Here is a 26,091-nt window from a genome sequence, read left to right as displayed (position 1 = left end):
TATGTTCTCAAGCATCACAAAACAGGTTTTCTTAGCAGGTGTGGCTTACAGTTGTTTTTGGCTCTGGGAAATGAACATTTCTGAGCATTATATAAATATATTGCTGAATTGATCTTTGTTCTCTGTGTATGCTGAACTATCATTTCTATCACTTCACAGACAGAAAATTTTGGATAAACAGGTGTTAAAACACCTACTCATTTCTACTGTTTTTTAAATTGAATTGTAGCATGAACCAATCTATTCTCATTTATTCTTTCCAAGAAGATCAAAATTTGCTTTAATGTTGACCGTCATGTTTCAAGCCCATGGTGATGGAACTGAAATTCCATTCTGTTCTTTTGACTGTAATATTGACCTTTCAAGGTAGCTAATAACTAGGCATTTCAGTAGCCCACTTATCTTTTATGTTTTTCAGTAACATCTGATACATTAAATGCTCCTAAAAATATATTTATAATTTTTTCTTGTGGTAGTAATCAAGGCTCTTGATGTACAAGTAGCTAATTTCCCCCTTGTGATGTGTGGCATCTTATTTAGGTTTGCATTTTATTTTTCTTATCCACTTTTTTATTTCTTTTAATTTTAGTGCTTTTGAGCCACTTGCAAAATTATAGAACTTCACGTAGTTGTGTGGCTGCCACTCCTCATAAGTAAAAAAATCAATCAGGCAGGAAAAAATGGGAAGACTTACAAAACTGATAGCTTATCAGAACAGGGACTTGACAAAGCTCATACTACATATTGAAAGATTGTGCAATAATACTTCTTAGGTTTATGTTACACAATGAAGGTAAATTGCAAGAAATGTATTAGGAAGTATCTTCAGTTTCAAGTTTCACATATAGTGAAGGCTTTTATCTTACAGTATAATAGAGCTGTGACCTGTCCCAGTATTCGGTTGTGCAACTCTTAGGTAGTTTCCCCTTTCTATATCCTCATCCTACTTGATGTATGAAGGCATTTCCTCACCTCTCTATCCAGGGAACACACAACAGCCCTTGTGCCTCCTCAGGCTCATGCCAAGCCCAGATATTTTCAAACTTGCTATGACTGACAGCATTTCCTCTATCAACAGCAACTTCTGTTTTCCATTGCTGATACAGAAATGGCATCTGATACCAATCCTCTTCTCCTCTTTTTATTTAAAGAACTGTGACTTTTTGTAAAAAGGAAGAATCCTCTATTTTCTTAATTCCTAAATAAGAGCTAGTATTATCTCCTTGTACTGTATTGCCCCAGCTTTTGCCCCTGAAAGGTCCTTCCCCAGCTCTGCATGTGGGCTGCTCACCAGGATCTTTTGTCCCTGCATTTTGACAGGCTGCTGTTAAGTCTTCACCTCCAAATACTGCTTCCTCCAGAGGCTTCCAGTGTTGTCCACATCCAAGTCTCTTCCACAGAGAGAAGCCGGCTGGCAAAATAGATTTTAAACAGCCTGTCACAGTGTGACTTGGGTTTGCCAATTTTAATATATTTGCATTCCTTTAGAGATAGGAATTAGGAGTAGAGACAAGGCAGGCTTAAAATTTTAAAGGGTATAAGAAGAAATGTATTAATAACACAAAAAAAATTCAGAGTAGGATTTCTAGATTATTCCCTCCTCCCTTCACTCCACATTTCTTAACAATAACATACAGAAAACACTTCAGTGAGTTATCTACTTAAATAACCATTTCAGTTCACTCTAGAGAGAAAAGTCTCTTTTTCTGGTTTGGGTTTAGGGGATGTTTCCACTCTCACAATTTGCATCCGCCCGGACCTACAAACTATGATTTCCTCCCATTCCCACAGTCCTTCCAGAGCCGTGTTACGGGTTATGATGCACACATGGGGTATTACTTTTAAAGGCAGGATGCCGAAAAACAAAATTCTCTTCATCTCCTTCTCTGTCAAATGTCTCTGTTCATATTCCAGTCCCAAAACAGAGAGCTCCATTTCACCAAGGCAAAAAGTCTTCTTCTCAAGCATCCAAACCTCCCCAAGCATATTTCATAGTTTAAAGGAATTTTAGTGTAGTCACAGTCCCCTTATAACCCCACAGAAAAGGTTTTCAGCTACTCATCAGTTTCATCTTTTCAATCTCTTCCCATCAGGAACTTTATCTTCATTCCGCTGACTTCTGTAGACTCCATGCTCTATTTCCTCTCATTCAGGGGAGCTCAGGAGATCGAGAATCTTATCCAGGCACTAAAACAGCTAAAAATTGCATCCAGATCGTGAAGAAGCCACGCGGGCAGCTGGAGGCCTCTTCTCTCAGAACGGGGAGGGGGGAAGGGAGAGACTTTGGTGGCTCCCTCATCCCCCCTTGGCCACACCACGTGGAGAGGGGAGCTGAACTGAGCCGAGCCAAGCTGAGCAGAGCTGAGCCGAGCTGAGCTGAGCTGAGCTGAGCTGAGCTGAGCTGAGCAGAGCTGAGCAGAGCTGAGCTGAGCTGAGCTGAGCTGAGCTGAGCTGAGCTGAGTTGAGCTGAGCTGAGCTGAGCTGAGCTGAGCTGAGCTGAGTTGAGCTGAGCTGAGCTGAGCCGAGCCAAGCTGAGCTGAGCTGAGCTGAGCTGAGCTGAGCTGAGCCGAGCTGAGCTGAGCTGAGCTGAGCTGAGCCGAGCCAAGCTGAGCTGAGCCGAGCTGAGCTGGGAGCCGCGCGGGGCTGGGGGCCACCAGGGCCAGGGCCAAGGCCGAGGCGCGGCCCAGCCGAGCCGCATTGAGGTGCCGGGCCCGAGGCCGAGCCCGGAGCCGGGCCAGGGCCATGCGGGCAGGGCCATGTGTTCAGGGCCGGGAGCTGGGCCAGGGCCCCAGCCAGAGCCACCGCACCTTCGGAGAGGCCAGAAACAGAAAGAGCGCGGCCCACCCCCCACCAATGTGATTTATGGAAATGAAACAACTCTCTCATTGGGATGTCAGCCACCAGGTCAGACTCCGACTGGTCCCCGCATCCCGCAGGGGAAGCTCCCAGAGGGGGGACAGCCCCTCTGTTCCCTCCCCCACCCTTCCATGTGGAACCAGCACACAGCACCCTCCTACTACTTTGATATTTAATGAAGAGATAATTAGCCTAGGTGCCAAGACTGTCTCTGAAAAAGTGAAGTGGTTTGTTGTCTTGCTGTGTAATTGAGCATCTGTGAAAAATATATAAAAATAACTAGTAACTCCTAGAGCAAGAAAGTGCTTGTATTGCCTTATGTCCCATCTGAGGGCAACTAGAACTTTTCCCTTCCATGAATGTTTTTTAATTGATTTATAGAGAACACAAAGGAGAGTAAGTCTAATTTCTCTCCGGGCAACCCAATTGGTGAGATGTAAAGCAGGGTAAATTTATCTCACAGTACTTTTTTTATGCTTTAAAGCCACACATATAGCATTTTCCAAGAATCAGATGTTTATTTGTTTAAACACTTTACGCATCTATGACTTGCTTTAGATATTTGACAATAACTTACGTTTGTAAGGAGTGAAAAATTAACAATCACATTAACATTTCTGAGATTCCAATGTTCAGAGAATCTCAGTAATTTTATTTACATTTATGACCTTGTATCTGACTATTACTTTTCTTCTGTCCAGAAAGAAAACGAAGGCTTATGCATCACACCCAGGAAGTCAAAAGGCTGTGCTGAGTTGGCCTTTGTTGGATGTCCAATGCCCATGAATCTTCTCTATCACACTCCCTTCTCAGTGGGACAAGGGAGAGAAAATAAGAATGGAAAACAACTTGTAGGTTGAGATAAAGCAGTTTACTAAAGCAAAAGCAAAAGTTTATGTATGAAGCACAAACGAAGAGGAAAAAAAATATTTTATTCTCTACTTTCCATCAGTGAGCAATGTCCAACCACATCCTGGGAAGTAGGGCTTCAAGATGGCTAGTGATTTCTCCAGAATGTAAACATTTTAAATTAAAAATGCCCACTTTCCTCCTCCTGTTAACTTTTATAATAGCTAAGCTGATGTCATATGGTATGGAAAATCCCTTTGGTTAATTTGAGTCAGCTATCCCAGGCATGTCCCCTCCCAGAATCTTGCCAGCCTACTGCTTGGGAGTGGAATGTTGGGGATACAGCACTGATGCTCAGCAACAGCCAAAACACTGGTGTGTTATCAACACCTTTGCAGCTACCAAGGCACAGCACAGCACTGTGAGGGCTGGTGTGGGGAAAATTAACTCTATCCCAGACAGACCCAATACACAGATTCATTTAAAATAAAGAAAAAAAATAGAAAAAAATTGTCAAAGAACAGACAACAAAAGAAGCTTCTCAGCTCAGAATTTTGTTTGGAATTTTCTTATTTTGTAGCTCTTATGTATATTTCCCTGTAATGTATGCTGTTACCACCTGAGATGTGACCTCTGGTGTCCCAAATAATTTAGAAACTTTGGTCCTGCATTGAAAAACTTCAGAGGATGGTGCAGTGCTGCCTTGGTGTGACATGGCTCAGTACCAAGCATGACTTTGAACTCTGTGGACACAAAGGTGTTCATGTTAAGTTTGGTGCCAGCTTGGAGGGTTTTTACTCTCTCTGTGCTCTGATACAGTCAGGGACCACAGCTCTGTCACTAACCAGTGCTTTGTAAGAGATGAGGTGAAAATGCAGAATTCCTGTGCACTCATAGGACAGCATCACAGTGGTGCTATACTGTAACACTATACTGTGTGTGAAGAGTACGTGGGGATGTTCTGAGCTGGGCAAATTAATCTACACCCTAGATGCATGAAATTACAATCCTCCAAATGACTTTTGCAATGTGGGGAGGGAGTGAAGAGAGGCTTAAATAGTAAGAATTGCCTGTTCCATTGCTCTTTCTTTGAACAGACATCAATAATACACAAAAATTCTGGAAGCTACAAAGACTTGATTAAGATTAAATTACGTTAGTCAAGGTTAATTGAAAAGGAATGGCAAAATTCAAATTGAAAACAATGCGTGATACATTTAAATATAAAAACAGAAAGGAAGTATGACTTGCCAACAAGGATTACAAATGGTACTGCATGTCAACAAACCATATTAGAGCTGAAGCATTTTAAGGTCTAGGTTGCAAGACTGGTGCCTTTTTTTTTTTTGGTTTTTTTTTCCCATAACAGTTATTGTCTTTTCCTTTTCAGGAGACTAAGGATTAGGACTAGTTGCACATTCCTGTGTGCCACACTGAAAAAGTAAATGTTCAAGAGAACATCCCTAGCTCTTAACTGCCCTTTTCTTTCATGGCACCTACTGGTGGGTGCACTTGTCTGTGCTGGGGACTGTGCAACAGGCACCTGCAGATTGTGAAGACCTATCTGGAGGCTCTCTGTGTGCACAGTAGGAGACCTGCAGGCTACCTTGCCAGCAGAAACTGGTGAGATCTCAGGGATTAGGAAGGGGCTCAAGGAATTTTGAAAAACATAAATTTTTAAATTGTCCTTGTGAATTTCATAAGTTCCACTGTGGAAATATCAGCTTGATTTTGATCCTTGTAGGCAAGCAAAGGACAGTCTGAGAAGGTGTTTTCCCTGAATATACACTAGATGGAATGTGACCCAGTGCCTGAAGTTCTCCATGGCAGACTGTTTTTCTGGAAAGCAAAACTATTCTGAACGATGGTATCATTTCTTTGTTGGAAATACCTTTTCTACAAAAGAGTAAAGTGTGTGGACCATCATCAAAAGAAAACTTCTCACAGAACTTAAATGACCAAACCCTTTGGTTTTCTGCTTTTGGTAAACTACATATGCCAGGAATTATTCATTAGAATAGTCCAACACTAATATTAAAGCTCAAAACGTGTACCAACAAGAACTATATAAATTTTTTTGCTTTGGCTAAGAATTTAGTTGCATTTTTAGAAGACTACTGTGGCTTCTATTTTCAAACTCAGACTTTGAATTTTGCAAAGATCTGATCTAATATTTTTTTTACTTTTCTTTTGCATTTAATATTCAGCACTTATCTATCAATAAATATTTGATCATTAAGTGCTTTATAGTTTCAAAACCTTACATGATAACTCGCTATTAACAAACAGAATTTTTAAAAAAAATCCTGGAAAACAGAGTGTTTTATAAAACCATCACAACTTAACAGACATCAAACTGATGCAGAGTACCCTGGTTAGTGCTCTAGAATAACTGAACATGAACCTCAGATGACAAAAGTTGTTCCAGACAGGAGATGTCAAGGCACAATTCTCAAAGTTGAGTCAGTTCTATTTACTCTTAGCTGCTGTGGGTTCCACGTCTAGGTCCAGGTCTGACAGAGAACAGTAGAAGAGCATCTGAACATACTTCGTTGTTGTAGCTGTACTGGCAAAAAAGTGTGAGAGAAATTTATAATGTATCTTAGATATACATCTGGATTTTGAGGATTTGAAAACAGTACACAGGTATTAGGAAAATCTTGATACACCTTAATCAATAGAATTAAGCATATGTTATAAATAGCTAAAGGCAAAAGAAGTCAATAATTAAATTGATATTCTTCTTTAATCATATTCTTATCAACATTTTAATTGAATTGATAGCTGAATTAAAAGTATAATAAATAAAAATATTAAATATTTGGTTTTTAGGACTGCCTGGATTTGAAGACTGGCAACTATGCTTCAAGCCAATAATTAATTATTTCATTGCTTCTGAAAATCTGTGGGCCTCTCTGATTTGGATTGTTCCATTCCTTGGATGGAAAGTGAAGACATACTGATATTTCTGCCTTCCAGGGCATTAAAATGCTTAGGTTTAGTATTCAAAATCCTACATGGCTTTTATTGAGCCAACATACTGAAATGGTTCAGCACCACAAATTTCATATGACATCCACATATTGGACAGTTTTGCACAGGTAAGCATGGTTTTGTTTTCAGGATCGTGTGATAATGCAGAGAAACTCAGACATGCCACATATCAAAGCATAGCAAAACTTCATAAAGAAAAGGATTTTAGGAAAAATTATTCTCTCCTTTTTCTGACCAAGGTTTTGCCATAGTGACTGGGACATGATGCTGCTTACCAGAGAGCCAAAGTAGACATTTAGGTCGTTTTTCAACTGGCAGATGGACTCCCAAATAATATGCAGGAATGCCTGAGAGGGCAATCCCAACACCAATAAGGGAATTGATTGTATCACTGTAGAGAGGCACTATAATCAGGAATAGGGAGCACAAACAATATACTATAGGGAAGAAGAGGCTAAGCTGTGAAGACAAAAAAAATTACAACATTTGTTAAAAGATGCAACAAATACTTTATTGTAAAAATACAGGCTTTGCAGATTAAAGTTAGACATGCCAATAATAAAAGTATGCACAATCTTTTGACTGCTTACAGTTAGCATAATATGTTAGTGTACACTGTTGAGAGCTCTTATTTGGTACACATCTGAGCATCTGACTATTTTATTTTTTTCAGGCCTGCATAAACTCAGTTCCTTTACAGTTAGTTAAATATCAGCTTTTGAAAGAAGTACGTTAAGTAATGGGTAGCTTTCTCCAACTTCAGTTCTGAATTTTTACATGTAGTTTTGGTTGGGAACTACCTCACTAGACCTTCAATTACCATCTTGATGTTGTAGAGCTAATGGACTGATTTACAACCATTTTTTGTGGGGATTTAGCAAATACCATATCACAAATAAGGAAAACTGGGCCACGAGGCTGATAAGAAGACTGGAGCACCTTCCCTACAACAGCAGCTGAGGAAGTTGAGATTGTTCAACCAAGGGAGGAAAAGGTTGCATGGACACCTCATTGCAACCTTCCAGTGTCTTAAGGGGGCCTACAGGGAAGCTGGAGAGGGATTCTTTGTCAGGAACTGTAGTGATAGGACAAGGAGTATTGGGTACAAATTGAAAGAGGGGAAATTTAGGTTAGGTATTAGGAAGAAATTCTCTACTGTGATAGTGGTGAGACACTGGAACAGGATGCCCAGGGATGTTGTGGAATGCTCAACTCTTGCAGTAGTTCAAGGCTGAGTTGAATAAAATTTTGAGCAAACTGATCTGTCCCTGCCTGGGAAAAGATGTTGTCCCTGCCTGTGGCAGGGGTGGTTAGGACTAGGTGATCTTTAAGGTCCCTTCCAAACCTTAATGTTTTATGATTCTATGATTCAATGCAAGTTTCAATAACCTCTTTATGAATTTATTTTTCACTATTTTTTTTTACTGTCTCTAGTAATGAGCCTTCTCAAGGGTCCAGGATATCAGGATATCTGATATTTGAATATCAGATGAAATTAGTGAGAGTTTACTGGTATAAATACTTTCTTTTTTCCTTATAAAGGTTAAAAATGTAAGTTGATGAAAACCAACTGCTACATTTCAGAAAAGGAAATGGTTATGTGGACTTGTGGTGTTGACTAAGCTGGCAAATGCTGACAGGAATTAAACAGTCATTGTGCATAATCTGACTGTAATCCTTAGTAGAATCAGAGGCAAAACTGCCAATAAGGCAAGATTTAATCTTTATCTTCCACATATTTTGTGGAAAGTTTGGAAACTGAGTGAGAACATGCTTTAAGAAAATTTGGGAAGATTTCTAGCAAAAGGTGCTTAGGATATTTTATCCTTTGTTTGAACCCTTTTTTAAAATTAATCAGGATGTTACACTTAAATAGAAAGAAAATGTGTTTGTAAAATGATGCAGAAGTTTAGGAAGAGAGATTGACAAAGAAGAAATATTTGGGGGGGTATTAATTTGTAATTCTCTTGATTTTTGCTGCATCACTGCAGAGCCAAAATGCAGGTCATGGTGCCAACAAACGGGAGCCAGTGCTTGGTTTTGTGTGCATTCTGTGTGTTTCCACCCTTGCTTCCTGCACAATCACTGGATTAAAACTAGAAACAGGTTTTAGGCACACTATGTTTCTGTGCAGTCTCCCTGATCTGGTAGTCAAATGCTCATATAAGTCAATCATTAAACTTGCATTTTACTGTCTATGACCACTATGCAGTGGGAGGGAACATTCAAAAATATATTTGATTATTTAAGTGAACTCCTATGTGGGCAGAATTGTGGATATTTATGGGCTTTGGAGGGATTTTACTGTATTTATTAAATCATGTAGGTTTGATCAGAGTGTTAACCTCTCTGTAGCCTCCATCACCAGTTCTACTGAGGTCTGCTATTCTTCCAGGATGGGCTAAAACCCCCAGACATTTATTCACTCATTCCTTATTTGTTTTGAAACAAAAATTATTCTAAGTCTGAATGAAAGATGAGTAAATGGTCTATATAATTTCAATCTCGCAGCAAAACTACCATAACAGATGTTCTTGTGGACTCTAATGTGTTTTGCTCCTTCATCTTGTATTTTGAATTTCTATGGCTACTAAATAATCTATAATAAAAGTGGTGCTGTTATGATTGTGATATTAATGATCATATGAACACATGCATTAGCTGGCTTTTAGAGCTTTCTCCCTGTCTTTTTTACTTACTTTAACAGGCCGTGGTCTATGTGGCTGAGTGTATCTCAGATATATTAGTCCTGCAATTGATAGACCCACAAAGAGCCAGTAGTTGAAGCAGTAGTAATTAATAAGGAGGAAAACATCTTCCACAAGGAGATAAAGCAAAGTCATTAAGCCCTAGAGATAATAAAAACAAAGAGTTTTTAATGTGAAAATAAAGACAGAGTAAAATTATAAACTGGCCTGTTTGTGACCTATTTGTACAACCTTAGGATATCAGCCCACTCATAAATTGAGAGCATTAGAGTAAATTCTGTGCCCTGCAGTTGTGCTATATTGCCTGCAAAGAACAACCAAAAAAAGCTCACATTAGAGACTCAAACAGCTCCTGTCTATACCATTACATCTTTAGCCATTCTCTATTTTCTCAGCAATGCTACTGTACTTCTTACTAATATTGCTGGAGAATGTAGAATATGAATCAATCCATTCTCTTTCCACTGGAAAAAAAACTTTATCAGCCCAAATAACTCCAGTCCCACCTCCTCAAGGAGGTTTAGAAATTTTGGACATTTGCAGAAGATGTCCCTAGGGCAGAAGAAGCCTGTGAGAAATCCAGGGCAGAGCAGAGATGTTTTACCAGAGGTCCAAACCCCAACTGCCCCAGCAGGCACAAGGCAGGGGTGTCACTTACATTGAACAGGAGAGCAGGGACTGGTGTGAAGCACTTTATGTGAATCAAGCTCAGACTGACAGGGAGGTGTCCTTCCCTGGCTCCAACATAGAAAAGTCTAAAAAAAACCAAAGGAAACTCAACCATATTAATAGCTTTTAGCTTCCTGGCAAAGCAAAGAAATAATTCTTTTAGTACTCTGTTGTAAGTGGTGCTCTCTTCTCAAGTGCCTTTAGTTTATCAAATGGTGCTCATCATGAGAAGATGTCTGATTGTAATAATACCTCCATCATAACTGAATGACTTGACACAGCAAAAATTACCAAACAGTAGTAAAAAATGCAGATTAATGATTCCTTTTCAGTTATTTAAAATAAATCTTATATTTCATACCGAGATGCTGCAATAATTGATGAGTTTAAGCCACTATAGCAAGACATGGCCACTGCTATAGGAATTATCCACTTGGCATGACTAAGGGTCTCACCTCCAAATGTCTGTAAAAGGAAAAAAAAATAAGGATGAGGGTCACTATGTTAGGCATATGGATAATCCAGAGAAACTCTCATGAAAGCTCATCGTCCCAAATGTAGTGTCATAGCCCATGCTTTTTTATGACACCCAATAATGACATAGGAAATTAGGATTTGAAAAAGCTGATCAGTATCAAAATAAAATTGTCAGATACATTAAAAAAATCTTAAAACTATTCCTAGATAAATTCAATGATGGAAAAGAAGATGATTAGTTGGCTTTAAAGTATTCTGACAAATCTTAACTATAGTGATCCATGAATTATCATTCCTGTATAAAGTATTGATAAGGTTTTAAAAAACATTTCAGTGCACATTTCTGCATTGAAAATATTGCTGAGGTCATGCAGCATTAAACATTACATACTGTACATTAGAATGATAACAAAAACCTGGTTCTCCAAACACCCAGACTTTCTATGCCTCTTTCATCCTGACAAAAGCATCTTTCCTGTGATGAAGTATTAAGAGCAGGATTTACAGAGCATACAAGATGATTTTTCAAGAGCAGATTTACTGGATACATTATTGATACCTTCTAATGTGCTGGTACTGTTATATAAGAAAAATGTTTTAAGCAGCCTTCAGCATGACAGTATTTCAGCTGTTTGCCAAGCATGCTACCTGAAGTTTTCCTGTGGTGTCTTTTGTTTGGGTTAAGTTCCACAACTTACCACAGCCACCGCATCACTTGTGAGGAGAGCTGACATGTCCAGCACTACATAGTATGCTATATTAGTCAACAGGTAAATAATAGCTACAATAGGCATTGAAATTGCAATAGAAAGAGGTAGGTTCCTGCAAAAGGAAAATGGAAAAATTATTTCATGTTATTCAAATGAGAAGCACCTAAATAGAAGATTGTTTCCACATTCAAGCATTTGTGAATGGATACCTTCATCATGTCTTATAATCCATCATTTTGAATCACAGGTTTACAAAATAACATGCAGCCATGTGTGAAGCAATTCCATAAAAAGCTTAGTTTGTTGCTTGTGTGGCTGTCACAAGTTTAGAAAAAAACAACCCTTAATCTAAATTTAATATAATACACTGTCTGCTATATGCAGCAATTTAAGAGAGCTCTCAAAAATGAGCTTTAACTTCAGACTTAGGTATTTTCTTGATTGTGGCATTTTTTTTCCTGACTCATAACCTATGCATGTCCCAAGACAAGATGGACTGTATCAGCTTGAGTGGCTGATGCATACAACTCCCACAGGGCTGGCATCCCTACAGAAGGGAGGAGGTTATATTTGCCCATAAATAGTAATGCTGAAGATCACATTATAAAAGCCATAAATCTGACACAGTCTTACTCTACTGGTGGCAAAAAAATGTTTGGAAAAATAATTCTGTCTAACTGCAAAGAAGCAGGAAATTTTAGAGGGCTAGATGCACCTTTGCTTTTCCTTGCTTTCAGCAGGGATATGTTCTCTTTCTTTAAAAAATTGTCTGTTAAAGTGTAAGATGTAAAATATATATATACATGTAAATGATTCATTAGTGTGATACAGCTGATAAATGAGTACAACAATCAGAAAGTACTACTTACTCTTTCATTTGAAAAAAAATTAAGGTTTTTAGAGAAAAAATAATTCGACTAATTTCCAATCAGAAACAAATACAGAGTGGGTCATCCTGCCATCACCTGCCAGTGATTCAAAGGAAAAGCATGTGTTTACCTCTCAGGATTCTGCATTTCCTCAGTGACATAGTTGAGTGTGTCCCATCCTGAGTAGGAAAAGAGGGCGGAGTAGAGAGCCAGGGCGATCATCCCTGGGCTGGTGGCTGAGCCCTCGAAGGGAGATCTCAGGTTTTCTGTTTCCCCTGTACAAATGGCAGGTGCCAATTGCCTGTTACATTTCAAGGATTGCAACTTAGAAGGGCACTCCACCTGGAGTGTCAGCTAACCAAAGGAAATAACCCCCCACTGCATCCAGGTGTCATTACTGCATCTAAAAGTGCACAACCTACATTTTCACTCAACTAACAGGAGAGTTTCAGAGAGATGTTCAGACAGCTACACTTGCACAGGGAGAAAGCAGAACATTTTCACATGTTTGTTATTTGGATGTGACTTTTGTAATGCTACCAGAATTCACAAAGTCCTCTTCTGACGTTACTGCTTCTGACATTGCCAAAGGAGGGAGCCATACCAAGGGCATGCAGTACCCTGTCAGCCAGGATGAGGTGCTTGACAAACCCAGTTTCAGTTCCTGAATCTGTCTCGTATTTCTTCCTGATAGCTATACTTTTATTTTCACCAGATTCATTAGTGGCCACGAGAGGGGGACCTCCTTTAGCCATGGATGTCAGTGGGATGCTCTGACCCTCAAGGGTGTTCCCCAAAACTAACAGATGAAATTAAAAATCTTTCCTTTCAAAATTCCGCTGTAGTTTAGCTCCATCAGTTGAGATGGCAACTGCAGAATGCTGCAAAATAGGAGAAATGTCTGTGAAACTGCAAAAGCCTTCACTGCCATCCTGGAAAGGGGAAGAAAGGCCTTACTGAGTTTGCAGAAGAAAAGCTGACTATCTAATGAAAATGGAAGTGGGTTAAGTATTAAGGGAAGACAGAAACATGCTGAAACCTCAATTAGGAAAGAAAGTAATGTCTCTTTTTGTAAAATTAAAGCACTGATTCAGCTAAGGAGTTTATAGGTACTACAAAAGCAATTCAGTCATTGAAGAGCAGGATACTGAACCAAATAAGAGAAGCTATGAGATGTACTCATACTTTGGAGAAAGAAATGGTTGGAAAGTAAAAGAAAGAAAAGTCAAAAATGTTCAAGAGGTTTTTTTGGTTTTTGAAGGTTTTTTGGTGGTTTTTTGGTTTTTTTTTGTCTTTTTTTTTTTTTTTTTTTCCTAAAGGCAGCTCATATTCAAAATCAGATCTATTTACAGTCTTTTAACACAAGCAGTGCATCCAAACACATCAGTAGGAATATGGCAGGGCTAAAATATCATGGCTCTCCTTTTCATTAAAACAGCTACTGAGTTTAAAAGGGTCATTGACTTAATCACAGCTTCCTCAGAAATTTACATCATTCTACTCCCAGTCTTTCCTGTATTTAAGTGCTCAGTTCTGCTTAAACAAAGCAGAGATGAGACCTTTACTACCAGTAAAAGCTCTCAGCATTTTGTGTGCCTCACCATAATGTTTCCTCTATTCTTTAACCCTCTCTGAGCCCACAGAGCAATGCAGAGGAAACAAAGTGGGCTCCATGTGGGACCAGAGGGAGCAGCCCCTGGGTCCAACAGCTCACCAGTGAGCAGGATGGGAGGCAGCTTTGAAGGAGGCAATTTGAAAGCAGGGGCAATGCTGCTACAGAGGTGACATCACAGAATCACACTTTTGCAAAACTGCACCAGTTTTATGAGGGAACTACTCCTTCATGCAACTGTGACCCTGAAGCAAGACTTCTTCTCTGAATCTTCACATCTCTGCCCTTAGAACTGGGTTTGGTTGTTCAGGTTTCTTTAGACTTCAACGATCTATTGCCATATTCAAGGTTCTAAGGTATCACCAGAATCCACTGCTCTCCAGCTTTGTAGTGTGCTCAGTTCAGTCCAGTTATTGCTGGTAGGAGGTGGCTCATCTGCCCTGTGATGCCTTACAGTAACACCATGCCCAGTGATTCACAGAACTGCACTGTTGCAGTCTCCTCCTTTGTTTCTAGAACAAACACACCCTCCCACAAATCCCACCTATGACTGACCCTCTCTGTCATCTCCCTGGGCAGGGTGCTGTGGCTGGGGGTGGCACCAGTGAGGTGAGGTGGGGGGAGAATGGTGGTGAGAAGAAATACAATTTCTGTTTCCCTGTCCTGTTATAGGGCAAGCACTAATGCATGAGTCAAACACCGAGGCTGACTTTGAACTAGACAGCAGTAAAGTGATGTTAATTCAGCTGCTATTTGCTATTCAGACCAAGCAGCACAGGACTTGACCTGAATAATTAACCCCCTATTGGTTAACAAAACATAAAATACATCTGATCTTCTTTTTTCCAGAATAAACAACACTTCATTTGTAAGTCTTAAAGATCTTCCTACATGGATTTTGAAATAATTTGAAATCATCCCTACATGATTTTGAATCACATATGATTAATTGCATAGAATTTAGGTAAATGAAAATTATACTTACCTTTGCCAATTTTGTAAAGGCCAACAGATATCACCAAGATAAGAGCCATAACTTTTGCATATGTGAAAATGTCTTGTACACGGGTACCCCACTTTACGTTAACACAATTAATAAATGTTAAGGAACCTGCAGAGAAAAAGAATATGCATGAAAGGAGCACTGGATGTTTAACATCACTTTAGTTATATTTCAAACTCATTTTTCTAGATACCACTGTTCTTTCAAGGAGTAAAACTGAATCAAATTTCACCACTTCAGGAGCACTCAGATTTATTAAAATGAAATACCTGGTTTAAAATTTACACAATGGTTTTCTAAAGAATACTGATTTCATGACAGTAGGTAAGATAAAACACATCAGTTTTTAAATTTTAGGACTAACTCCTTCTCCTTTTAAGTAATATTTAGATTCTACTAAACTCAACAAGAGCTGGTTACATGCAAATGATAGTTCTTTCATCCTGTATGTCACAAATTTCTTCATGCGGAGTTAAGTTCTAGTTTACGTATAGAATAAGGACAACTTCTGCACAACTTCTGTGGAAAAGATACTGAATTGAGTCAGGCCTGCACGCTGTTACTCCTTGCTCATGGCTCAGAGTCCCTATTTTGGCCCTGAGTCTGAAGCTTGCACAGCACTTACTTACAGAGTCCTCTCCAGTCCCAGCTCTGACAGAACAAAAATAACAAAGCAGTTGGTTGCAGAGAGTGGGTGGGATCAACCAGTTTTCCTTTCCTCCTTTTTCCATATCCTCTGCAATCAGGTTTGTCCCTTGGCTGGCAAAGGTCCAGCCAGGGGCTGAGCCTTGTGCCCATCTGTTCTCACTCTAGCACACACACACATCACAGGCAACTTCTCCCCCTTGCAATCCCAGGATTCAGAACAGAGATAGATGAGGAAAGGCAATGGTGTGCAATGGGACCAGGGATGAAGCCCAGCTGCTGGAGAAGAGAGCAGAACAAATGTGCCATGGTGACCTAGAGTGCTCATGGTCAAAGTGGGCTATTTCTTATCTAGAAGTCTCATTCGTTTTTGCTTCTGCTTCCTTGACGTGCCTATAACCTATACTTAAGTTTTGAAAGGAAGAAAAAGGGTTTTGCAATGCTCAAAAGAACTTCTTGCCTTCATTTTATAAATGAATCTGTGCATGTGACAGTGTCCTATCATCCAGTTAGGCCAGTGAATCATAGACATACATGTATCTTTAATCAGCAGTCACAATTTATCCCTGACAAATTATTGCAATTCTCCTCTCCCCTCTAGTAATACCAGCCCCAAACACAAGACATCCAAATAAAACATTATTAGTTCCTAAGAATATGTTTCAGATAGGTAATAATTATTTTCACAGAATGCAAAGAAATAGAAATTTAGAAAAACCTCCTCTGGCCATGTACAATTACAGTTCTTAACTTGTAGCAATCACTACTTACATATACAGGCAGCTGCAATCAACCTGACTGCATCATATGGTGGTTCACAATGGGGGAAAATTGGCTGGACAATATAGTTAGCAAATGTGATTGCTATCACTGCCTGAGTTGTTGGTTCAATAATTAGCAAGGAAGACCAGAGTCTGATGAAGGCCACAAAGGCCCCAAATGCCTCCAGAATATAGGCATAACTGCCTCCAGATTTCAGGATGGATGTTCCCAGTTCAACGTAACACAAAGCTCCAAACAGGGAAAAAATCCCACCAAGTGCCCAGATGACCAGTGAGAGTCCATAGGAAGCACTGTACATTAAAACACCTCTGGGTGATACAAATATGCCAGAGCCAATCATGTTCCCTACAATTAAAGAAACTCCATTTAGTAAAGTGATTTCTTTCTTCATCTGCATTTTTTCACTTGTCTCTGCCATATTGTCCATTTCAGCTTTTGCATTCTTGGTTCTGGACTTTTTATTGCAACATATTTCCCAAGGGGCTGGCATCTTCAATTCACATTACCTGAAAACAAGAGGAGAGAACATCTTTTGTAATACATGTGGTATCAGAGACATAGATAAGATAATTAACATACAAGGCATAAATGGTACAAAGGACAACTATTTTCACTGATTTTATCTTGCAGTTCAGGAGCAGCACACTAGTGAATTTTTTTAACTTTCATGGTTGCATACCCTTTCAAAGGATAAATATGAGGTCACTGTCCTTGGTTATAGATTCTGAAGCTTTTGTTAACTCTTAGTTCACAATTATTATTTGTCTTGAATTATAATTCTTTGTTACATTACATTGAGGAAGAAGGAGACACTGTATCCCTGGAAACACAGTTTGAATACAGCTGGAGTGTCCTCTACAAGAATATCTCTTCCTAAAATCTGTTCTTATCCCAGAAATAATTTTAATTTTATTATTTTTTATTTCATCAAATGACATTCACTTGAAAACTGTTCTTCTGGGGAACACCAGAGAAAAGAGAAAAAGAGCCTCAAAACCTCTAATCTCACAAGGTAAATGTTAATATGAGGGTAAAAAATTAGTTTTACTGCTCCTAGAGATGAGATTGCTGCTGCAGTGAAAAATGCAGCTTAGCTATTAACCTCACTTGACTTCTCAGGAGAAGCCACTGGCATTCACAGGGATTGAGTATGGAACATTCTGTCCCTGGAACACTTCTGTATAAGAGAGTCCAACAAAACATGTAAAAGCATCTCCCTCTGGCGCTCTCAGGACAAGATCCAAGAATGCTGAGAGCTGGGGAAAACAACCTAACTGCACAGCTCCATGATCAGTTGGCCTGGTGCACACAGGCACAGCTCTGGGGCTGAGGTCCCTGGGATGAGGGATTGTTTCTCCTTCCCTTCCCCCCTCCACAGACACTCTAAAGCACTTCTGAAGATAACTTCCTCAAAATCCTGTTACCTAGATCCAAGTTCCCTGAGTAGAGCAAATCTCATCCATGCAACACTGGCAAAGCAAACCCCATTTGAGTACAAATGTTTACACATGACATTTACACATGACACATGATTCACAAATCTGTGTTGTTAAAACATGGGTCAATGGCCAGTTTAAAACAATCTGCCCATTCCAGACTTCCTGAAAGTTTTGCTTTCTTTTGTAAAATACGACTGTTTTAGCAACCCTTAATATATTATAATTCTATATGTTCCTTCCCAGCTTTTTTCATGCAACTCACTTTCCTAATTGATCAAATAGCAAATGAGGCCTGATGAGTATTAAAAATTAAAAGATGCCAAACTCTCTTTAAAGATTAAATGCTTTTCTCATCCCAATGGCACTTTCCCTAACCACAGGAACACTGTGGGAGCACCGGACTAAAGTTAAATATTAACTCTTGTCAAAAATGTCCTTTTTTTTCTGACCACCTTCTCACACACACAAGTGACTCCTCCCACTTCTCACATCATCTCTCTATGAATAAAAAACATCTTCCTGGTTTGCAGGGAGAAGTTCCATGCATCCAATACATCATTCATATATCTTCCTTTAAATTCCAGAGAAGCCTCCCCTGTTTCCTTCTGTGTGACAGAAAGGAGGAAAACGTCACCCTTCCCATCCCCAAATACAGGCCAATACTTCCAGAACCTCCTGTCTCAATTTTTGTTCTCAATGGCTACATGAAATATCAGCAGAAACCCCTCCCATGATAGCAGCTGTTTGGAGAGTTCATCATGATAGCAGCATGCTAAAAATCTGGGCATAATTCTTTATTAATACTCCTTTTACAGCATAGCTGGTTTACAATCATCTTGTTCTTCTTATGCTTAATGTACAATTTTTAATTTTTTTTTCCCCAGATTTTTAAATGTAAGCTCTGGCTGTGAAATGCACAACTATTTCAGTCAAAAAAAGAATACATCAAGTAATTGGTAGGTACAGGTAACTTGTGTATGTGCTGTCAAACCTGAACTTTGATGTCTAGTACAGATGTCCTGCTAGCTAAAGGGAGTTTGATCATTTAAACTGGCAATGCTACTGAAGCCTAGTAGCACTTTTACAAGCTTCAGCTTTCATGAGGCACAAAGGTAAAGTTGAAATTATTTTCTTAAGTAACACAATGTTCTGCATATTTTTCTCTTATCTCTTGTGCTACCAAAAGATTATTTCTGATTTCTAAAAATGTGCAACTGGAGCTGTGTACAGAAGTATTTCTTCCATAAATAAGTGACTGCAGATGAAACCATTATGAAAGAAAAATAATTAGAAGAAAGAGTTCAAAATTCAGTACTTTGAGACATGTCACATTAGCAAAGATTTTATCCAGATCCTCAACTAAGTCCACAAATTAATATGGCCTGAGAATGAAAGGGTAAGAGGATCAGTTTCCAGTTTCCATAACCAAGATGTGCAACTTCACTGTAATTAATTTGCATCACCTGAAAGTATAAATTTCTGAACAAAATATTTTAAACAGCTTCTGCCTGTCCTCCACCAAGACAACAGTAGCATTTCTAGCAGCTTTGACAGTGCACTGATTTAATTCAGTGCCATACCAATGTTGGAGCTGTTACTGATTTCTTTATTCAGGACTATGAATTCAAGATTCACTGAGTTCACTCATGCTTGTTCTCAGCAAAGTCTTCATGCTATTGAGAGAATTAATGGAATATAGGAAATAGTCTCCTGTACAGATCTCCTTGTATAATAGCATAAGAAAAACTTTTTTTGGTCAAGTGTATAAAGAATTTACTGCTGTTACATTCCAGGCAATGATGAAAACTATTCAAGGATATTCCCAGTGTCTGTTGTCTAACTCTTTATCTCATTTGTAGCTTCTGCTGTTTTTTCCCTACTGAACCTGGTCAGTAGTCCTGTCCTGCTGTTGTCACCATCACTTCATCCTCATGCCATGATGACCCCTTTCTAGTACCATCACTGTTGCTTCTGCCTTAAACTGGTGTGCCAAGAAGCTTAAACTGAGGAGCTTATGCATTCAAGAATGCTTCAAGAGGTCTTCTCCAAAATATGGACATATAGGCCACATTTTGAGGGTCCCCATAATCCAAGTGAAAGACAGCAAAAGCTACTAACTGAGAGCTTATTGGGGACAGCCATCACAGCTCTAAGAAGGTGATTTCTTTCAGGGTGGCCATTTTCAGTAGTAAAATCCTGTATTATAGTAGATGACAAATATTCCTGGTGAAGCTTCTAGCACTCAGGAGTGGCTTCCTGAGACCAGAAAGTTTTAATTTATGCAGTAATTTAAAAACTGAGGTTCTTTGCATCCTGCTTTAAAATATTTGGGTATTGTGATGATAAAACTTTATGGCAGCAAAAATACCAGTACAGTATTTTAGTGTGGAAGGGGCTGACAGGTGGTCTGTGAGTCAGAGAGAGTTAATTGATAAGATCTACTTCTAAAAGGAATTTTACCAAGGCTGTTGGCATGGAGATAGAGAAGAGAGGAAGATAAGCAAGAAGAAACCTGCAGCTGGAAGAAGTATTTTAGAAAGGTTTTGTGAAAGTTAGTTGAAAACAGTGGTGGAGACTGCTTTGCACTAATGAATGTTTGTGTTGATCTGTTGTAACCAATGAATAAAGTGTAAACTTGTGGAGTGTATAAAAGACAGCATGCTGTTATAATAAACATGTGTTTAATGTAAACATTGTGTGACATGTCCATCTCAACTGTGACATTTTAGCAACTCTTGGACATGAAGTCTGAAGAGCAAAGTGTAAAAGCTTTCTGATGCTAAGAAGATCCTTGCTGTCTTGCTCCTATGGAGTGGGACAAGCAGAAAGAGCTATTGGTTTCTGGAATCAATGTGCCTGAGAGGATGCAGCAGGCTGAATGACACAGCTGCCAACACCTGCCTCTGCCTTGTGTCAGCAGGTGACCTCTGTTACACAACTTCAGAACCCTATTTTCATGCAGATCTTCCTTTTCCTTAGGGACTTTCTCAATAAATGGAGGGAAATTTTCCTCTCAGGAAAAGCACAATGCCTTGAGAGCCCAGACAGACATAATGACCCTAAGTCCTTTGCAGCTTCATGTTTACCTCACAGCTGTATGAGCAAAGAGGCAATAGAAAGGACCTTGGAGACTGACATCTGAGAAGCAATAGTAACACCATATACAGATAATTTTCAATAGCTTGTTTCTTACTTAAACCACTGCCAAATGTCACACAAAAGGGAAGGAAGAAGGGACAAGTTGATAGTAGGTGAAAACTAGAGCTGGAATCAAAGACAGTTCTTCCATAAATTACTGTAAGGGTTGGTTTGGCAGGCCAGGATTTTCTCAGACACTTCCCATTCTTCAGGGGTCTACATTTCATGAATGATTGCTTCCTTCTTAAGGAGGTAAGTTCTTTGCCAAATGATTCAGCCAGGCTTGGTCAGGGAACTGCTTATGCACTTCCATAGGAACTTAGATCCTTACAAACTTTCCATAGCCTTCCAGAGGGACTGAGGTGTTTCTATTTGTTAGAGCATTTAGCAATTCTCATCTTTTAATTCAAGAAATATTGGTAACTCAATAAGGTCTCAGAGATCAATTAATGTTGACTTCAGCAGATTGCCTTGGAAGATGAGGGCGTTTAGGAAGCCAACTCCTATGAAAGATGTTGGAACATGCTGGACATCAGATTTACACCTCATTTCATGGTCTCTTCTTTTAGTGAATTTTGCCTACCTCCACAAAATTTCTCAATAATGAAAGTGTGCTATGCCACCAATGAACCAGGCAAAGTCAAACCCGCAAAGAATACTCATCAATTTCCAATATTTACTAGCTTCAGTCAGAAAATTAGTGAGATTAAGAATAACATTCAAAATCAAAATCTAGCACATTTTAATTACATGTGTATTAGAAATCAATATGCACGTACAAAGCTATTGCAAAAGTCATGAGGAATTTCTTATTTTCTCCAAGTACATTCTGAGCAATTTTCTCCTGCCTGTAGAAGATTGATCAAGAGTTTGAAAAAATCCAAACATATATATTTTATATTAATGGCTATTGGAATATGAAATCAGATGAGCAAGCAGTTTTCAAAATGCCTATAGTTCAAACTTCAAAACACTAGTACTGAGTATGAGCATCAACAGGTCTCAAAGGGAGTATTCATGGCAGATTGTACTGTTGGACATGCCCCAATGAAGAAAGCAAATAAAACAAAATTATGCAGTATAAGGAAACTGCATAAAATAAAATATTCTCAGAAATTATAATACTAAGACTTGACCAACAGCAACAAAAAATCCACTTTGATCTCATGTGAAGCAAACATTTCTCACTCAATAGGAAACAAGCACATTTCCATTTGATTTCCAATTTCTATGTTTATAAAAATATTTAATGAATTATTGCTTCACATACTCCAATGCACTACTATGGTCATAGACTGGCTTTCCCACAGGAGGGAGTTGCTCCACCCTCAGCATTCCATTCCCACCACAAAGCATATCACAGAGGAGATCTGAGAGAAAAGCTGCTGTAGCCCAAATCTAAGGAGGGATTAAAAAGAGAAGTTAGCATCTTACCAGGGGGTAGGTGATATGCTTGCTTCTTTCAGCAGAAAGGCTGCTGTAATAGAACAGTGCCTCTCAGGCTGCTGCTCTAAATAAATGCCTCTGTTTCACCAGGATGGGTAAGGTAACATGTTATATGAATAGCCTCTTGTCTCACTCTGTTTAGCCTTGCCTTACCTGCTATTTTTACTACAGTAGCATGGATATTAAAATCAATGAGAGCTTTCAAGAAAGATCTCAAACTCTCCTGGAATGTGGTTTCTCCAAACAGCCTCAACTGAGTTCAGTAGCAGGCAGAAGCACACAACTGCTGCTCTTTATTTCTAAGAAAGTTGTGATAGAAATATAACAAAAGGAAAGTTGGGGTAGGGGATGAAATCTTTCATCCATGTGTCACTGAAGCCATGAATAACTAATGCAGTCTAATTCCTTCATGCTGATTTAGAAAGCCACAATGAAATTTTTTCTAACACTACACAGAGGTTTATTCTGCTGGCATAACTTGCTAAATCAGAAAGTCTTTCTAGCAAAGAGTTGTAGTCAACTGAAAGTCATAGGTATTATTTATTTTCAAACAACTGAATGCTTTTCTGGTTTTTTTTTTCTCTCAGATTTTCTTCCAGATTTAATCTATACATTGTTAAATATTAATTAACTCAATTATTTTTCTTAAGAATGATAGATCTATGCCTTTTACAATAATTTATGACGTGCATGAGACACAAAACAGGCGAATCTGGTGTTAAGATCTTATTTTAATTCAATAAGCTTTAAAATAAATCTAAGATAAAAATAAGCAAAAGAAATTATTTACCCAGTGTATTCACTTAGTCTTCTGAAAAAACAGGTTGTCCTATGATGTTCTTTAGCAAAGCCAGTATGGTGTACAGCATAATGTCTACTGAAACATATAAACATCCAGAAAACAAAATCTTCTTGGATTTTAGGAAATAAAATATTAACAAAAAGTTAATAAATGCAAGAGAAATAACTTGGGATTTTTGTTTTCCGTGAAGAATGATGCACTCGTGCCAAAGTTCATCTGGAAGGAGCTGATCCAGCAGGTCTTGTCACTAGAGCTGAGGCACCAGATAACAGCACTTCATCAGACTGGACCATAATCCACATTTGACCCATATTTGAGTCCAAGAACAGATATCCCTCCAATGGCTTGGGCAGTGCAACCAGAAGACAAGCGGGAGCACAGAATCACGCTGCGCGTTCCATTCTGTAATCCACAGCGACCAAAGGGAGCAATACAAACAACACAAATCTTTTATAAGCCACTGCTCCTCCTGCTTCTTCGTTTTAAAGTAACATGCATTTTGTGGTAGGCTGAGGCAAGTATACAGTTAATGTTTACACAGAAATGGCTGTGCTTCTTAAAGACCCTATTCAAAGCAGGTTTAGGACAAATTCTTTGAATAAGCAGCTTTCAAGCTGTTTTATCTCTGAAGGATGAGAGCTCTTTAAGTCTGCCTGGATTGCACAATTCCAGCTGCCTGCAAGTTTGTGGTTACGTACATTATAGTGTAGCAAGAAGAATTTTGGCAATAGGATTGTTTTGCAGGAATGTGTGTTCCTTGTTGGACAGAGAGGCTGAGCACCATGTTCGTTAATCAGAGCCTCTGTCATCTTGAAGTCTTTTTCTTCTGCCAGGGCAATGTTAACAAACTATAGCCTAAAGCCCAGAATGCATATTTTCAAGAATGTGTAATTACTTTCACTCTGAATTTTAAACTTGAGTTTGTCCTGTTTCTGATTTGGGGCACCAAACTGTTTTTCTGACTGTGTGTTATACTGAGGGACTCTGCTCTCAGACCACCTTTATATCATCTATTTATCCTACTTCTGAGCCAGCCTCAGCCCTTTGTTTCAAGCCTGTAGAAGCTGCATGTTGGAACATGAAAGAGAGTCCTTTCTTCATTAATGTTTCTATTGGTCTGACCCTCATGGTTACACACTACTAGATACTTGCAATAGATTTACAGGAGCAGCACATAAATTAACATTGAGCAATCATAAAGCATGCACTGTGCACAAAAAGGATTTTTCTTGGACATCTATTCTGCAAATACAAAATCTAGTTCCTTTGCCAAGGAAGATTACATTTAAATCTTGCATTTTAGGTAAGCAAGATGGACAATATAAAGAAGTGAATGCATTTGCAACAAGTTTTTCTTACTCATTTTTACAGCATTTCAGGATTTGATAAGAATGTTTGTAGTGAGGTGTCCCCTGTACCAACTTACTGTTCACAGTGATTCTTCTTAGTTACATATAAACATGCATTTCCTTACTGAACAGCAAGTTAAGGCATGCTTGCCTGAATAAACCCGTGACATTTTCTGGTTTCTTGCCCACACTTCCATTACTGCTCAGGAAGGCTTTTCATATGCTGCACTGGAAGCAAGACTACTTCAATTATTTCCAGAGCCCTCTTCATTCATACCATTGCTCAGCTGCAGCAAACAGCTCAGTGGTTCCCCTGCCAAGTCCTCTGCTTCCTCCTGTTCTGTAACTCTGTGCCTCAGCCAGCACAAGCCCCTACAGTCCTCATCCACAACAGATGCACTTGCACTGAACCCGGACTGAAAACACACTGCCAAACACCCTCTACCATTAGCTGCGAGACTCTGAATGACAAACAAGGGCCACCATCTGTGTCATCTTAGTAAAATCAGATCTTTACTTACTTTGCCATGAAGTTAATGCAGGAGAGAACATAGCTCACAGACCAACAAACTTCTTCCAATCATGTTAACTTCAGGTATGGGAGCAGAAACAAAGGAGCAGCCACTGCTAAGTGACAAGGTGCTAAAATACAATACAAAATCTAATGCCAACAAACACAAAATAATATGTGTAGTCCTATGCTTCTATTTCCCCCTCTGTACATGTACAAAGACAGTTCTACATGCACGTCTTGAAAGGCTTTCAGTGACCTGTAAAAACTCAGAGAAAAGCTTTTATTGTCAGTCATCAGCAGCTTTTACACTTGGAGTGAAACAGCAGAAAAATCTGTTAGGAATTGCAATGAAGAAGTGAAGAATGTACATACTCTTAAAACAACTGTAAAACATCAGAAGTGACAGACTGTGGCCCATATTGACTCCCATGTCTTTCACCTCCTCACACCTTTCACTCTGCACACAAGTACACAACCTCTGTCTCTTAACCCATGCCAACCCCAAATAATTCTCCTTGTGCCCTTGTCTGTATCTCCCAGGCCTCGACAGTGGCTGCCCCTTCCCCCCTTTCACTCAAGAAAATCTGTGTATGCCTAACACATTGGAGAGGGTGGGTTGATGCTGCCCAGAGTGATGGTGTCTGATGCCCTGGAAACATCCAAGGTCACACTGCACAGGGCTCTGAGCGACCTGACCTGGTTGAAGATGTCCCTGACCATGGCAGAAGGGCTGGGCTAGCTGACCCTTAGGGGTCCCTTCTAACCTGAACTATTCTATGATTGTGATATTCTACTGTGCTATGATTGAGCTATTCTATTAATGGAGGGAGACTCAGGGTCTGAGGAAAGAGGAGGGAGATTAACCCAAGTCTTTACTCTGAATGGCCTCAAGGTTTCCTTGGAAGGCTGGGCTTTGGCTGGAATGCTCATGGCCTAACAGATGCGGGAATATTCAGAGTTGGGGGTAGAAAATTACTTTTCCTGCAGCTGTGCCACCTCAGGGTCATGGCACATGAAGAGAAGGAGCCCATAGGGATTGCAGCAGTGTGACAGCACCATTCCTGAATGTGACTCCATAGGGCCATATTTAATGTTGTAGTTAAGAGAAACCAGGCTAGTTCTGTACTGACAGGCAGGACTCAGCAGGGAGACTCTGAAAGCTGCAGGATGTTTTTTTCCCCTCATGTAGCTTACAGTGGGTCCTCAGGAAAGTTCCTAATACATGATG

General features: G+C 39.3%; 1 protein-coding gene across 2 annotated transcripts; it reads right to left on the bottom strand.

Moving 5' to 3' along the window:
• Nucleotides 1-3,354: 3,354 nt before the first annotated feature.
• LOC306799138 (Y+L amino acid transporter 2-like) lies at nucleotides 3,355-25,642 on the bottom strand. Of its 2 annotated transcripts, none has more exons than XM_079299745.1 (10): nucleotides 22,989-25,642; nucleotides 16,164-16,681; nucleotides 14,730-14,855; nucleotides 12,263-12,407; nucleotides 11,252-11,375; nucleotides 10,438-10,541; nucleotides 10,066-10,162; nucleotides 9,399-9,548; nucleotides 6,975-7,158; nucleotides 3,355-6,271 (listed from the first exon to the last, which is right to left on the bottom strand). In XM_079299745.1, the coding sequence occupies exons 2-10, from the start codon at nucleotides 16,663-16,665 to the stop codon at nucleotides 6,207-6,209; spliced, it is 1,497 nt and encodes a 498-aa protein (XP_079155871.1). In that variant the 5' UTR covers nucleotides 16,666-16,681; nucleotides 22,989-25,642; the 3' UTR covers nucleotides 3,355-6,206. The 2 variants fall into 2 exon arrangements, with proteins under 2 accessions (XP_079155871.1, XP_079155870.1); XM_079299744.1 differs by having other exon boundaries at nucleotides 3,355-6,266.
• Nucleotides 25,643-26,091: the final 449 nt, after the last annotated feature.

The sequence above is a fragment of the Erithacus rubecula genome (genome assembly GCF_903797595.1).
Source record: "Erithacus rubecula genome assembly, chromosome: 3".
In the NCBI taxonomy this organism is placed as follows: Eukaryota; Metazoa; Chordata; class Aves; order Passeriformes; family Muscicapidae; genus Erithacus; species Erithacus rubecula.
Note: the sequence above shows the minus strand (reverse complement) of the source record. Positions and strands in the feature narration are given on the sequence as shown.